Source organism: Lontra canadensis, unplaced genomic scaffold, assembly GCF_010015895.1.
Source record: "Lontra canadensis isolate GAN:19392208 unplaced genomic scaffold, GSC_riverotter_1.0 scaffold75, whole genome shotgun sequence".
NCBI classification, from domain to species: Eukaryota; Metazoa; Chordata; class Mammalia; order Carnivora; family Mustelidae; genus Lontra; species Lontra canadensis.
Window position 1 is genome coordinate 969,626 of NW_022631069.1, and position 16,198 is coordinate 985,823.

Below are 16,198 nucleotides of genomic sequence, written 5' to 3' on the forward strand. Positions count from 1 at the left end.
CTGCACCCAGCTTCCTTCCCTGATCTAAAGACGCCACCTGTAGACCCGGCCAGAAATGTGCTCAAGGGCGGCTGCAGCTCCTTGCCCAGGCCTTGCCAGTGTTCTCTGGGCAAATACACACCAAGCAGAGGTTAATGCGGCATGCTCCTGACTCCTCCAGCCAAAAAAAATTACATTATGATACCTAGCAGGGAATTCTTTTGCTAGAGATTGCTTTGTCTCCCTTGGGTTAGGCCACTGCTTATTCCAGGACCCTCTTATAAAGTAGCAAGGGTCCATGGCAGTGGGAATTGAGCTGGGGAGGGGTGTGGGAAGGGGAGGAAGGATACCAGGTCTTTTAAAAAGCTTCCTTAGCTGCCCTGTTTTGTAGAAGAGAAGCTGGCTTCCTTTGGTGGGAAACAGGGCTGGCTAGGAGGGGTGTTGCCAGAGATAAGGGGGCACGGGGCAGAAGGGAATGCGATGCTGAGCCCGCCCACTTCACGTCTGGCCCAAGGCTGTCCACATCCCCACACGTACCAGAAAATCCAAGATAAACCCGATTTGAGTTCAGAACTCAGGAGGAGTTCAGCTGACTTCCCCAGCCCTCTCTCCAGGTGCATGCTGAACTCCTCCTGTTCCACCAACTGCCCCTCTCTGCCAGCCGTAGCTCCTCCCCTGCGAGCTGCCTGGAGGCCCTTAGTCTAGATGGCATTCCCACAAAACAGCATATGCCTCCCCTAAGATCTCTGGCGTGGCGTCGGAGTCATGGGCAAAAGTCCCTACTCACGATAAAAGTCTCTGGGCCTTGCCGTCTATCCATACGGAGCTCACTGGGGGTTCTTGGTGCTGAAACTGCCTCCATCAGCCTTAGCAACCAGGCCCTTCATGTCACCCGGTGCCTCCACTCAGGAGTCCTTTGGACACGATGTGGGAGTGAGAATAAGATCTGACAATGAGGATGTCAGGGTGCTGAAGGATTGAACAGATGCTGCCCGTGCCCCAGGCACGCCAGGTGATTATCAGCCCTGGTTCAATTCCAGGCACTCAGAACGCCATCGGTCATTGCCTCCACCGCGCAGGCCGAGATTCCTGGCCCCCCCTGGGGTCCGCTTCTTCACCAGCTTTGGTACTGAGCCCTGGGCCTTCCTATGGCAGCTCTGGAAGCGCTTCATTGAAATGGATGCCTGCTGGCTGCTGAACAAAGCCCTCCCCTCCATGTAAGGTCAACATAGGGGGGAAGGATTTCCAGTCACCCTGTCCCATGCTCACCCTCAGGTCTGCTCCTACCATTTGTTTCCTTGTCTAGATAACACTGGCAGGCAAAGACTCTCCCTGCAAGGGCATCTGGGTGGATCAGTCGTTAAGCGTCTGCCTTGAGCCAGGTCATGATCTCAGGGCCCTGCTCAGCGGGGAGTCTGCTTCTCCCTCGGCCCCTCACTCCACTCATGCTCTCTCACTCTCTCTCTCAAATAAATAAAGTGTTTAAAAAACAAAAACAAAAAACAAAACAAAAAAAAACCCTGCAGAGGCAAGAAATCGCCCTGGCTGACTTGGGGCTGGGAAGAGGATGACGGGATCACCAGCAGAAGGTATATTGGAGAGAGTGTATCACATGTCCTATTAAACTGGACACGAAGAATGGCCAGCCCACCACTTCCCTCACAGCTCTGCTTCCTAGTCGAGGTACATGGAATGACATGGCACTCTAAAGTGAGGTACGGCGGCAATGCCACAGAGCAACACCAAGGAAACAGCCCCCTCTGTGGGGCGCCAGCTGGATTGTGAGAATCTTGCCCTTTTTGATCTGGGAGTTATGTAGACAGCCACGGGACGGGAGGGATGCAAGGAAACTGTCCCGGGCCTGCCCATGCCACCCAAGGCTAGGAGGCTGTTTGGAGATGCTCAAGTAATTTGAGCCTCCAGAACTGGTTCTGACCACCTCTGAGCCCCAAGTATGGTGTGTCCAGGGAATTTCGGAGAATGAGGCCAAAAGACTAAATATTGAGCTCAAATTTTAACAGAATTTCTAACTCCATCCATCTCAGCCTGTTTTTCTAGGATCAGTGGCCTCAAGGGAAGGTCTCCTTAGTGGGAGGGACTCAATGAGAGACTGAGGGAGACCTGCTGTCCACCTTCAAAGGGATGAAACGTTTTAATCCCTTTGTTACTGGAGCTCTGAGGCACCCCATTTATACAGATGAGGAAACAAAGGTTTAGGAGAATTAAATATTCTTTGAAGGCTGCTTTGTAGCAGCACCCTTCCAGGTCTGCTACAGCCAGGCCAGAACACATCCGTTTCTCCAAGGGCACTGCAGACATGGTGCAGCCGCTGATTCCTGGTGGTTCTCGTGGACCTTTTGCTCGATCACAGCACAAAGAGGCCAAAGTGGTGGGTTTGCACCCGCCGTGCCCATCAGCTGCCTTGGTCCAACCTTCTCCGTCCAGTCGGGAGCCTCAAAAGCAGATGCCATTCAGCCCAAGGTGGGGATGGGTCATCCCCTACAAATGGGGGGGGCAGACCCTTAAAAGCTGACGCCCTTAGGTTCAGGAGTGCCCTTCTGCCGTGTTTCAGAAAAATCACATTTTTTTTAATGTCAAGTAATATACTGTCCAATCTATACTGAGCCGGCTCTGTGAGATAGGCAAATATTCTCATGCTTCATACCTTAATGCACTTTCTCTCCCTTATAAACCTTCCCAACATCTCAGACACCATCCTCTGCTCAATCACTCTCCTGGACTCAACAGAATTCACACACACCCCACCACACCCAGGGGCCTCTGTGTGCCGTCCCTCCCAGCGGACGGAGACTTCGCTGGGAATGGTCTGGGCTTTAACCCTCCTCTGGGACAAATAACCCAGCCCAGTGTCTGGCGTGAAGGGCTGTGCCTCTTTGCTGATACATTTATTAACATGCGCGCATACCCCCAGAAGGAAGGGATCTGAAACACCACAGGAATTGGAGATACTGAGTTGTGTTCCCATAAAGATGCCTCTGAATAACCTGAGACAGGCAAGAGAGAGATCCCTCTTCTGAGCACACACCTAGGCGTGCTCTTTGCGCACCCCCATCTCCCTCCACATCCCCAACCCTCCTGCCAGGGCACCGGCTGCAACAGCCCACGGCTGCCCTCTGGTGGATCTGCAGGGTAATAACAGAGAGACGCAGGGACATTTGGGACAGGCTCTTTATTAGGTGGTTATTGCTGCATTATGGAGGTCAGCCAAGGTCTGCAGAGTAAGCAGCTGTCAGCCTCAGGAACGTGGATCTCCTCTGTTGATCACAGTGGGCAGATTTCTTCAGAAAAGCTCCCCAAAGCTTAGAAGTGGAACTGGAAAGCCTCAGTCACATGCTGCTTCCATGTTTCCAGGCTGGGCAGCAGGGAGGAGATGCCCATGACGTGCCAGGTCTCCCCATCTGACACCACCGAGGTCTGGTAGGACAGCAGTTGCACGCCTGCCTCTGCCAGCAGGCCTGGAAGTAGATAGGAAAACTGCTGGTTGGCAGAGGGCACAGGGGAAGGAGAAGCAAGAGGCTGGGAGCAGGGCCAGAAGCCTTGGACCCCTGTGAGCAAAGTTGCAGTGAGGGGTGGGGGAGTGATGGTCTCAGAATCAGAGAGTAAAGAGATGGAACAAGAGGGCACCTGCCCAGCCTCCTTCACTACTTAGAGACTCTGTAGGAGCACCCTGAGCATCTGGTCAGCAGGGAAGGAATGATCCAGCCACAAATTGCTTAGAGTTAGAGCAATCTCCTGACTCGCCGGTCATCAGTTTCATCCTGACCGAGAGCAAAGGAGCAAAGCAGGGGAAAGTTCCTCTGGTCAACTGGCAAGGATGGTGAAATTAGGCCTTTTGAGGTCTGTGGACACATTCTTCCACACCTGGAAGTGCTCCAAAACGCCCAGAACGCCCAGGGCCCCACAGCCAGGGTCCTGGGGCAGGTCCATGATGTCCGCGGACTGCTGGAGCGGACTCCCTGACGTGGCAGGCAGGCTAGCCCCCAGGGCCTGCGGTCGGAAGAAGGAAACCTGCATTCAAAGGCTCAGAGTTCCTGGGACACAGCCCTGCAGACAGGTCTACACTGTGAGCTTAACGACGGTGAGCAGGACGGTTGACATGGGCTCTGGGGTTCTACCCTGCCACGTGGCTCTGCTACCTCTGAACTCTGTATCCCCTTCCCAGATGTTCTGGAAACTGGCTTGACAGACCCTCTGCATGCTGCAGATCCAGAAATATTGAGACGGAGCTAAAGGAGGCCAAGGTCCATGGAGTCCAATCCCAGGAGAGAATCCCTTCTGTCACACACATCCACACATGCACACACACACGCACACTCGCCCCGGCTTCAAGGATGCAGGCAAGCTCCACAGAGCCCTCCTCACCGATCATGGTGGGCAGCATCACAGGGTTAGACGGCTGGGCCCGGAACAGGAGCAGGGGCAGGCCCCTGCGGAGAGGCACTTCCGGTCTGAAGACGGCTCCGTTGAGCGCCTGCAGCACGGGCGTGGTGCCCTGGACCAAGCCCACAGCCTGGTAGGGGGCACCTGCCAGGGCCACGGTCAAGAGGCCTTCCCCAGAGCCCTGCTCCCCTGGCCCTGCAGGGTTGTGGGAGGTGGTTACCTGCAGGGAGAAGGAAAGGAGCCACGGTCAGTCCTCCCAGCTGTATGGCACCCAACCTCTGCATCCACCCATTAGCCGATCCGTAGGGCTGCAGCAGGGCCAACATGCTCAGCATTTCAGGGCCGGAGAAGAGGGCAAATGGGCCAAGCCTGGTGGTCCTGAGCATTAGCTTCCTGGGACAGCGCATGGCCTCCCTCAGTGGAAGGCCAGGAGGGGTCTGCCAGGTACAGGTGAAGGCTGGGAGCTGGGAAGGAGGTGGAAAGGAGGCAGGCCTGTCCCAGAGGCCGACGCAGCCGGGCCCCTCCAGCTCACTACTTCCTGAACAGAGTCAGTGGCCTAGTGGAGGGGGAAGCAGAGGAGGGGAGACGTGAGGGCTGTGCTGCCCACAGTTCCTGCCGGCTCCCACAAGCTGAGGGATACAGCCTGCGATCTAAAAAGGAAACCAGAAGGGAATACATAAAGGGTCAGCATGAGGGCAGCAGAGGCTAAGAGGACACACTGCTGGCTTCCAAGGCAGCAAGATGATCAGGGGCCTGGGGGCGGCGGGAAACAGAGCCCTGCATGGGGTCAGACACTGCCCGCTGGCCACCCCCCCAGCTTCCCACCAGAGACAGCGCGGCTCCTCACACTCCCCAGCCGTAAAGGGCCTCTGCTGTCGCCGCCTCGCACGCACAGGGCACTGGTGCACAAAGCACTTTCACGAGCATTCAGTTCGCTCTAGCAAGGCTCAGAGCAAGGCCTTGCATCCGCTTGGCAGATGGAGAAATCCGAGCTGCCCGGCCCAGGTGGACCACGTCAACAGCAGGAGCTGCGCCCAGGGCTCCCGGTCCACAAGCAGGGCTGGGAGCCTGCTCTGAAAAGGCAGGGAGAGAAGGACAGCGCCGACAGGAGAGGCAAGGGGGCAAGGGGATACGCACATTGAGGCCGGCCTCTTTCACCAGCAGCTTGGCGTTCACCAAGTTCACATCCGCCTGATCGGCAGTGTCTTTTAGGAGGCCGACAATGACCGCGGGGCTTAGACAGTTGCCAGCATTCTTCAGGGATGTTCCTGGGGACAGAGAAACTACCATGAGGTCGCTGTTGGTTAAGCAACGCCGGAGCCGGCAGATCACCATCACCTAGCTTCAGGTCACGGACTCCTGACCACCTTGGGGGCGCCAAGCCCAACTTGCTGAGGCTGTCCTGCTTCCCTCTGGAAGGCAGACAGACAGTGACTGTGCCCCGTTCCCTGCCTTGTTTCCTCTGGGGTTCCCCCAGCTCTGACTTGTCCTGTCACTGGCAATGCCCATGGTCTCACCATCCCCGAGCTCAGATGCCCTACGGACCATAGGGAGGACAAGCCTCCACAGGGTTTAGGGAACTAGAGCCTTCCGCAGTCCCTCAACTACATCTGCACAGGCTGGAGCCACTGTGAAAGTGGTGGGAGCCACCCAGACCCTCAGGTCAGACATTTAGGGCGCTGTCCTCATTCCCCGCTCACCAGCTGAGCAGAGGCTCCTGAGGACCACCCACTTGCCCGAGAACCCGCCTCACTACGTCACAGAGTACGAACTGTCCCACGGTCGGTCTAGCACAGCCATCCCAACTCTCGCTTTAGACACGAAGAGCCCAAAGTCAGAGAAGGGGAAGTCCATGGCAGGTAAGCAACAGGTTCACCCAGAATCAAAGGTCTCATGGCTTCTCTGGGACTCCCTCCACCCACCAGCTGCCTCTCCCATGAAAACTGTCTCTCGTGGAAGTTTCATTTTGCACCCAGCACATGTCTATCCTAAAACACTATTGAAATGTGATTTATGAAAATCACATATTTCCCAGTGATTTTCTGTACCCTTCCCTGTGTCCCCACTGGGTAGCAAGTGAACCGCATATAGACAGAACGTGGGACGTGGAATCACAAGGACCAGAGTCAAGTCACTTGCCAGCCCCTCACTGTGACCTGCTGCAGACAAAACCCTCTTCCCCTCCCTCTGCAGTATCCCCAACTCACCCTGTGTTACCACCTGGATGGTCCCTTTGGGGGATCCAGCCCAAGCTCGCATCAGGGTCCCCAGAGCTTCTGCCAGACCAATCCAAGGCTTGGTATGTGGAGAAAAGGCACTCGTGAGGGCCTGGGCATTCACCTGCACAGAAAAGGGGAACAGAGCTGAGGTCAGGAAGAGGCACAGCTCCACCTGGAGAGCAGAAGGCACAGGGCCATCCTTGTTTCGGGTGCCTGGGTTGGGGAATGTGGAGACAACTTCGATCAGGCACCAACAAGACAATGACTTGTGCCTTTAGCTTGGGAGAGCTGTAGAGCAAGGAAAGAACACAAAAGGCTAAGACCATTACAGATTGCCAGAAGCAGGAAAAAGGCATTTCTCTTACCCACTGAACTGTGCCTGCTTCATGCCCTCCACAGGAGACTGGTTTTTCCCGTGCTGGGAAAGGTCTGGACAGCACAATACGAAGGTGAGTCTCTGACATAAGAGGGATATTGAGTCGTGGACTAATGGGACCTACGCTAGGTCTCTCCAAGATGCCTTCCTTTTTATTTATATGTCAACTAAAAAAAGAGAGTATGTGTTTACATTGTCATTAATCACTTTGGCCAAACAGCACAATTTATAAAGCTGGATTCACATATCCTCAACGACCCTATCACTCTTCAAACATTGGCCCACGGGAAGTCCACCAGGAGGCATGCTGGGCAGCCGGCAGGGACCAAAGCCACATGTCCTTCTCAAGTTGTTAACTCTAGGTTCCAGACAGCTGGGTCCCCACCAGGCGCTTGGTAACAAAGCCAGCTTGTCGCAGGCCAAAACTGCAATTCCATGTTGTGGTTCATGATGGTCTGGCTTCGAATTAAGCACTGGCCACTTTTGTGAGTCAGTGTGTAAAGAGAACCAAAGGATCTAAGGATTTAATTCGAAACGCAGGGTTTGATACAAATCAAACAGACTGTCCATGCTGAAAACGGTCAAGGGGGCAGGGCTTCCCAGCACACCCTTCTGTGCAGCCAGCCGCCTTGCTTGAGGGCTCCCGCGGCGGCTCTCCCCCTGCTCCTCTCCAGAAGGACACAGAAAAGACCAGCAGTGAACCAGGAGGTGGGATGAGGGCAGGCCAGCTGCTGGGAGCAGAGATGCAGGCCCGCGTGCCGGTGGGCTGGGCTGAGGCTACAGCAGGTGGACGGAAGTGACCTCCAGACAGCCCCCGTGGAACCCGCACAAGGATGCTCACGGCAGGTCTGGAAAGCCAGCCGAAGGGCTCCAAGAGTCAGGCGCCCTTGAGCGCATTTGATCCTATGTTCATCTGCGTCTAAGGTTCTGACAAAACCGAACTGGAGAGGGACACAGAGAATGAGAGATTTCCCATGTGACACAAATGTCTTTCTTTCTAAAAGCCTACTGTAGGACAACCAGCCACTTTGGCCAGAGACTGAAATCTGCCCAAGCTTAATGACTTTGCGAGATTTTACCCCTGCTAGAGGATAGGTACAGTCTAGTTCCATCTGGCGGAGCTGGTGGCAAGGAATCCCCTTCACATGCCACCCACCACAGTGACTCCCAAGGGCTGCAACAGTGAGGGCAGAGGCCTGCCTTGCAAAGGGCCTTGGAGAGAAAGGCCCAGCCCTGACTGGCTGGCACTGGACACAACCCAAGCCTCAGCCGTGGTCTCAGCGCATCACCTGGGGAGAGTGGCTCAGAAGTGACAGGGGCAAAGGGAATGAAAAAGTGTCCCATGCTCTGAGGAGCCAAGAGACGCGGACCAGAGAGGGGAGGGCACACAGATGGGCAGGCCAAGCGTCATCGTCGTCATCGTCATTGACCACCATCCTGTAGCTGCCACCAGGCTGGCCCTGAGGGGTCCTTCAGGGGAGGAGCTGGCTCCCTTACTCTCCCAGGGGCGGGGGGGTGAGGGGGGAGGGGATGGTGTTTAGAAGGCATGGTGGCCCAGGATGCTGGGCCATCACACCAGGGCTGGCAGATTGAACAAAGCATGCTGTGTCTCTCCTGCTATGGTTCTGTCCTCAGCAATGAAAATCCCCAGCGGAGGGTCAGCCAGGAAGCTCGCTCACCAGTCTCAGCCCCGCCCCCGCCTCGTTCCCCACCTCTCTCCCAGAGAGCCACACAGCTGCAGAGAAGCTTACATCCTGGGCTTTTTTTGTCCTCAGAGAATTCAGAATTTAAAGATACAAACTCAGGAAATCTTAATAAGAGAGAATGTGGTTCATTGCAAAAGGGTGGAGGCAGCTGGGAAGACCAAGCAAGTCTTTGTGAAGGGGTGGCAAGCCCCTAAAGGAGAGCTATGCTTGCCTTACTCATCTGTGTCCCGCGAAGGGCTAGGACAGCATCTGGTACCCTTCGGAGCTTAAGGAACATCCAAAGACTGAATGGAGGTGACAGGCCTGGAAGTATAGGTCAGGTAAGCTTGGGGGAGAAACATGCCAGGAAGGGCACAGTGTGAGCTAAGACAAGAAGTAAGGACATTAGTTCATGATCTGAGGACAGAAAGGGGGCCTGGAGGGTTCATTGTGGGGGCTGGGACTCGCCCTGCCCAGAGTTCTAGGATGGATACCGTAAAAGGAACATTTAGGCCTAGGAGGTGAGAGAGGGGCCTGACAGGCTTCTCCAGAGGCCAGCCCTCCACCCACCGCTCCACGGCATCCAGCATCACCCAAGCCACACTCCTTCACTCCCAAGGCATGTGGAGAACAAAGGAGCCTTTCTCCTGGACCCTGGGAAAAGCCACAATCTCGGCAGCAAAGCGACAATATAGCAGGGCTAGGCCGCTCCCTGCTGCTCCCCACCCCCCCACCACCGTTAGCCAACCCAGAGGGCTGGCTCCAGAGGAGTGCTTATCTCCGGCTCCCAGGGCTGAATCTGGTCAGCATACCACTGCTTCCCGGAGCTGTCACCGTTAGCCAAAACCAAACGCCCTCCCCTACCCTGCTCCTCCCTCTGCCCTCGGGGCCCCAGCCTCACTTGGCAGTACTTACCACGCCCGCTAGAGATTTCCCCTTCACCATGTCCACAAACTGGACGGCGATCTCCTCCCCACAGCGGCTCTGGGCCTCCTTGGTGCTGGCACCCAGGTGGGGGCAGCTGATGACGCTCTCGTGGTCCACCAAGGCTCGGTCCCGTGGTGGCTCCTGCCCAGGAAGAGACACCTCTCCGTTGGCTGGGGGAAGTTGGAGAGGATGCGGGCAAGGGGGAGGACGCCTTCTATTTCGGTTTTGCCAGAGACGTCATGGGTTTTGAGCAACTGGCTTCCTCGTCAGTGTCCCTCCACAGCCCCGTGGACAGAGCTAGGGACGGGATTTGCCTTTCAGCTCCCCACTTATACCTATGTGTCCTTGGGTAAATTGCACCTCTCTGTGCCTTGACTTCCCCATCTATAAAATGGGTTAACACTACTCATCTCGTATCACTTTGTACACACTGTGATATGTATAAGAACAGAAGGTTCTCAGCCAGTGGAAGCTACTGTTTCTGCTATTGGTTCTTCCCTCGAGTTTCCCCTCACCTGTGAATCCTGCCAGCACTTACAGCTCCTCACAGCGTCAGAATTCACAGGCCCTCTGCACAGCTGTCCCAACCTGGCTCTCACCACGACAGGTGGGCCCCCTGAGCACCTCTGCCCACCCTCCAGTGTCCTCTCCATCCCTTCTGCTTACTGGGCACCACGTACTGCCCTTGGGAGGGTCACTCAGGCCCCTTCTCTGGCCACCTGGGCCTATGAGTGCTGTCCACACAGTACCAGGGGCCACAGGAAGGCCAGGGACAGCAAGGGAGGGGCTGAGCCAGGGGAACTCTTTCCCCTGGATCTGTTGATGCTGGTGGCAGGACTTTAAAGAGAGGCCAAGAGGATTTGAGTGGACATGCACTGTCCATCATTCCCTTTGGTGTAAGCAAAAGAGCAGGCAGGCAAACAGGTGAGCAAAGATGGCATCTCTGGTTCTGACAGGGAGGCAGGGACAGCAGCCCACACAGGACACAGGAGAACGCTTCTAGCCATTGTCCTCAGGCTGCCTTTTCTCCCCACAAGAGAGGAAGGCAGGGAAAGCCAACGGATGCTGGGTGGGATGTCTTCTTGGCAACGGGATTCATTTCATCAAAGACCTGTATCAACACATTAAATCCTGCCCCAAATCCTCAACATCAGAACGGATTTGCTTCACCTTCTCCGTGGAATTCCCACATGGCAGCAGTCCAGGGAGCCTGAGACCAGGGACTGGGTCCTATTTAAAATCTGGCTTTGCTGAAAGCCAACATGGCTGCCTCCAGGCTATGCCCTGCCAGGGGTCCCGAAACCGCAACGGCATTATTTTTGGCAATTTCTCCAGTTTGCTATGGATGCTACTGCCCTTAAGCCAGAGCCCTTTGTGCACACTGGGTCTTCTGGGTCCTGGGCCTCTCTGCTCAGCGCTCCCCTCCCTCCTGCAGGCACTCACCTCTGTAAAGACGTCCAGCGCGGCACCAGCACACTGACCAGACTGCAGGGCCCGGAGCAGGGCCCCCTCATCCACGATCCCTCCCCGAGCGCAGTTCACCACGCGCACACCCTTCTTGCACTGGGCAAAGGTACTGTCGTTCAGCAGGCCTGGAAGGAGGGAAGAGCTCTCCTGCGGCCCGGGTGCCTCGCCTCTTCTCCTTCCCCACGGGCCCACAGCCTATCTGGCCACACCTCTCCCTTCTCAGCTGGCTCTGGGGCCAGAGTCCCTGTTCTAGATTTAAACCAAACTCTGTTTAGAAACATCCTAAATGTCCGTGAGCTGTGAGTGCTTTGAGTAGATCCCGGAACCAGGGAGGGAAGCAGTGGCCCCAAGAAAAAACCATGGGGTCACTATTCGTGTACATCCGGCCCACTCATGTGTTTCCAGCTAGCTCATCCTTCCTCCGTGTGGGGCAGGTAAAGCCAGCAAAGAATCTCTCCGTGCTCGATGGACCTAGTCCCCAGGGTGTGCGGAAGGCGCAGATGGAGGGCTCACCCTTACCTGGGCAGTGGTTTCTGTGGCCGACCCACAAGCGGGGACACACCTACCTGTGGTGGAGGGCAGGAGAGGCGTGTGCACAGTGATAAAGTCACAGAGAGGCCAGATCTCCTCCAGGGGCAGCTGCTGGACACCAAAGGAGGCCGAGACCTCCGGCGCAATGATGGGGTCGTACCCTACGGTCTGGCCGGAAGTGAGAGAGACTAAGACACAAGTGAATGTCGCTGTCCCTGATCAGTACTGGTATTATTAATAACGGTGGCCATTATTTGAGCATCTACCAAGCACTACTGCTAAGCCTTTCCAAATGCCAACTTACCGCTCACAGTAAGGGTTGCAACCATTCTGCTTTAGAGATGAGGAAAGTTGGGCTCACACATTAGAAGGGGTAGGCCCGGAGTGCGAAGGGAGGTTTGTTTACCTCTAAGCTCTTAACCACGAACAGACGCATGAGGAGCAAGTGTGTGCGTGCACATGTGCGTGCGTGTGTGCGCATGTACACGTGTGTGGCTGGATAAGGTGGAGCTCAGAAACCCTTAGTAAACAGGGAGCCCGGGAGAGGCAGGACAGCCACGTGGGGAGCAGCGACATGCTCAAAGGGTATGACCAGCCAAGGGAGGACAGGCTGGCCACAGCTGAGGACCCTCTGGGCCAAAAAGCAGGCAGGGCCCCTGACTTTTTTCACAGAATGAGAAAGAAGCAGGAGGGGGCAGGGGTGCAGAGCAGGGTTATCAAGGAAACCAAACCCAGTCGCTGGGGAGGGGGCATGCTGACACAATAGCAGGCAGAGTCTGGTCCCCTCTTGACGTTCCTTATAAAAAGGCTTCATTCAAATGCATCCAGTCTTGGAAGGCCTAACTTGGGGACTAGCCACATGGAGGTTTAAAGGACTAAGGATAGATCTTTTCTTTTTTCTTTTTAAAGGTTTTATTTATTTATTTGACAGACAGAGATCACAAGCAGGCAGAGAAGCAGGCAGAGAGAGAGGAAGGGAAGCAGACTCCCCGCTGAGCAGAGAGCCCGATGCGGGGCTCGATCCCAGGACCCTGGGATCATGACCTGAGCTGAAGGCAGAGGCTTCAACCCACTGAGCCACCCAGGTGCCCCAGGATAGATCTTTTCAATAAAGCAGGTTTGACGGGGACAGGGTGCAAGCACATTAAGAAGAGGGAAAAGCGAGGCATAAAGGCACCATGAATGGGGAAGGACCCAAAAAGAAGCTTATTCTGGGCTGTCAGGGGAGGAGGGACCTCTCTAAGGCTGCGGAGAAGGGAGGGAGCAAGGGAGGCAGGCAGGGAATTCTGTGGGGTACAAACTACATCAGCCTCACGAAACTTGCCAAAGGTCATCAGATACAGGTGAGGGCAAGAAGGAAAGTCAGGAAGCCAAAGCTCAGAAGAAAGGTCACGAAGTCATAGCTATTAATGGCAAACATTCCTTTAGCATTTACTGTGTGTTAGGGGCTTTCAGCTCAGACCCAATGGATTAGGCACTAGGATTTCCCCATTTTACAGTTGAGGAAACTAAGGCAGAGAGGTGAAATTATTTAGCCAAGGTCGCAAAGCTGGGAGATGGTCAAGGGGGGACAAGAACCACCATTTGGATCCGAGAGCCTGCACCGCGAGTGCCCATCCCTCAAATGTGGGGCGAGGTCAAGAGGCTCCCAGGCCCACCTGAGAAAACAGGGGTGCAGTAGATAGCAACAGTCTTGGGTGCCGGTCACACATCTCCCCAGCAAGGGCAAGGCATTAGAGATGACCACGTCCACACCAGCAGCTGGGAAGAATCCATAACCAGCCAGGAAGTATCTGTACCTCTTGTTACCGCAAACACTTAATCCACTTTCTGTGTGGTCTACTGGGGAGGCCCCCCCAGGGCTCTCTCCATCAGCTGGATCCATGTCAGCCGCACTGACTGCGGGGACAGAGGTGGGGGAGCCATTACAATCTCAAAGGCATCACTCTCCTCAAGAAGGCAGGACAGACAACTGACCTGGACGGAACTACAAGTGCCAAGGTACAGACGCTGAACCAGGAGGCCTGGACCTGAGTCCTCAGTCCGAAAAGTAAAGGAACTGGCTGGGTGATTTCATAGTCATCCCCTGCTCCGACACTCAACAACTCAGTGTTCCTTGAAAAGGCAGTTCCCTTAACTCTAAAAGGTTACAGGTGAGTCCTAGAATGTTCAGAGGTGGCTAGGGATTGAACAAGAACAAACCAACTCCACAGAAAGCAGGATACTCTGACCATGGTCATCTCTGTGTGGTGGAATTCATTTTTTTTTTCTCCCTTAGGCTTTCCTGGGGTTTGCAACATTGCCCCTTCTCATCCTGAATCTCTTTCGGGGGAAGAGAAAAGTCATCTTAGAAAATAAAGGCAAAGAGTATTTCTATGTAAAATTCAGCCCTTCCAGAGAAGACGCGGATGTGGTTATGAATGAGGTATAGCTTTTGGACCATAGCGGGAGAGGCTGTAGATCTCAAGCTCCTGACCTCCACAGTTCCCGTGGCCACTCCCCTCAGCTGTAACCCACTCATTTCAGCCAGGACAATGAAGCGTCCAGGCGAGGAGAGAGGATCCCAGGACCCCTGCCCAGACTCCTCCATGTTGTCTTTGGCCACCGGCTTGGAGGCCGCCCGGAACAATGGCCCTGTTCATCTCTAATCCAGATGTTCTTTGTTCGTGTGAGTGGGAAGAGGAGGGGAGATACCAGCAGAGGCACAAAACCGAGCCCGACGGAGGCGAGTCCACCCCACTCTGGGTCTTCCAGGCTCTCGGGAGCCAAGAAACAACATGGAGCCACGGAGAGGAAGGCCGAGGGCCGAGCCAGGCCCCATGGCCCAGTGGCGGGTGCCTGCAGCTAATGGGGAGCACATGGGCCAGGAGGAGACACGCATCTCCCACAGTGGTCAACAGGCTGTGACTCGGCTTGCTTTCTCTTGCTCACCTGCAGAGAACTGCAGGGAAGAATTCGACTGAGAAAACTGTTTTCATTTTTCACTGGAGATACCCTGAGCAGATGGGAGCTGAACAACGCCAGGAGGTGGGATTCTTATACCAGGAGACTTATGTTGCGGAGACTGGAAAGAGTAGCATTGGGCTCAGGAGACCAGTGTCTGAGTAGGGTCCTGATGTGTCCTGGAAAGGGTCAGAAGTCCCGATCCACGGAAGGTGGAACGATTCCGGAGATGGACCATCTGAAGACTATTCTTATAGAGAAGCCTTAGGGAGACCCACGGAGGGGTTCCCCACTTGAACCCCAGCCTCAGGACAGACTCCTGATGCTGGGCAGCAGGGGAACCCTAGTTTTTCCAGAGGTACTCCAGAGCCACTTCCTAGTTGGAATCGTAGAGGGCAGCCTTGAGAGGCTGACACGGCTGCCCTGGGCCCTCTGGCTTGGCAGTAGATGCCAGAGAAAGAGGGGACCTTCATGCTAAGGAGGCTCCAACAACAGAGCCTAACTATCACACCCTCTTACTACCTCTGGCCAAGTCTTTCGGCTTAGGATTCAAACTCTCTTCCCTTCACACAATGAAATCTTAAATGGAAACCCAATCTAAAAACTGACCAAAGAGGCAGAGGTAAAGGCCCAGAAGCCCCACCACCTACTATCTTTCTCTAGGGTTCCCTCCCTGTGTCCCTAAGGTACTTTCTAGAACTTGAGGCTCTGGGACGAACTTAAAAAAAAAAAAAAAAAAAAAATCAGTACTCTAGGGGAGTAGGAATTCTAGTTACCAGACTAGGTGATAGGAGCTGCCGTCCTAGGGAGCTACTATCCTGAGTAAGGCTGAGCACAGTGACCATTTAACCAACATGGATCAGGAACAAAGACGGTGGTGGTGATGCAGGACAAAGGGTACCAAACTGGAGGTCGGGAGACCCGGACTTTAAGCTGGATTCCATCATTTACCAGTCCTATTATCTTGAACCTATCGTAAAAGCATCCTGGGCCTCAATTTCCTTATCTGTAAGCCTGGGGTAAGGATACTGACCCCGCAAGGGTCATTGTGAGCACAGTAACTGACACAGCAGACCTCAGTAAACATTGGCTGGGCCTGAAAGAATCAGGGACACCTGGCATCTTGGGTTCAATGTCCAATCCTCTGGGCTAAGTTTGGATTCATCACAATACTGTCCTCCAAGAAATTGGTAAGAGATGCTGGCCTGCTCCTCACAGAAGACCTTCGTAAGAGAACACAAGGCTCAGCTCCTGGCTGGCTTGGGCCTGTTAGCTTAGGCCAACACATTCTAGGGGCCATGCCAGCATGCATGAGCTGTGTCTACAAAGTGTAGAACCTGTTCTTCAGCAACATGATTGAGAAAAAGCTTCAGGCAGAAGGAACGCCATAGGGCCTCAGACTCGGATGACTCAGACCACCAGCAGGCTACAGGCTGCCAGAACCCTCCTGAAACCCACATCTGTGTCATGTGGCTCAGAGCACGCCAGCAGGTGCTCTCAGATGGCCCGTGAAGATTCCTTTCCAGGCCTGTGCCGGTTGGGAGGGGCAGCCTCAGTAGGCTCTCCTCCAACCAACCCCACCACACACACCCCGGATACTGCTGGGGAGCCAGGTGGCTAAGCTCCCTAGCAGAGCTAAGGCCTAGGATCCCCGCTTCCCTGAGGGACTG

At 54.9% G+C, this 16,198-nt stretch overlaps 1 protein-coding gene across 1 annotated transcript in view; it reads right to left on the reverse strand.

Annotated features, from left to right (window-relative positions):
* Positions 1 to 3,150: 3,150 nt before the first annotated feature.
* The window catches only part of PHGDH (phosphoglycerate dehydrogenase), a 31,031-nt gene continuing 17,983 nt past the window's right edge, over positions 3,151 to 16,198 (reverse strand). Inside the window, exons 6-12 of the mRNA XM_032881307.1 lie at positions 11,621 to 11,753; positions 11,031 to 11,179; positions 9,576 to 9,728; positions 6,588 to 6,720; positions 5,518 to 5,648; positions 4,363 to 4,600; positions 3,151 to 3,455 (exon numbers count right to left, since the gene is read on the reverse strand). Of these exons, the coding sequence (XP_032737198.1) occupies positions 3,301 to 3,455; positions 4,363 to 4,600; positions 5,518 to 5,648; positions 6,588 to 6,720; positions 9,576 to 9,728; positions 11,031 to 11,179; positions 11,621 to 11,753 (1,092 nt within the window). The 3' untranslated portion in view covers positions 3,151 to 3,300. The remainder of the gene's footprint in view (positions 3,456 to 4,362; positions 4,601 to 5,517; positions 5,649 to 6,587; positions 6,721 to 9,575; positions 9,729 to 11,030; positions 11,180 to 11,620; positions 11,754 to 16,198) is intronic.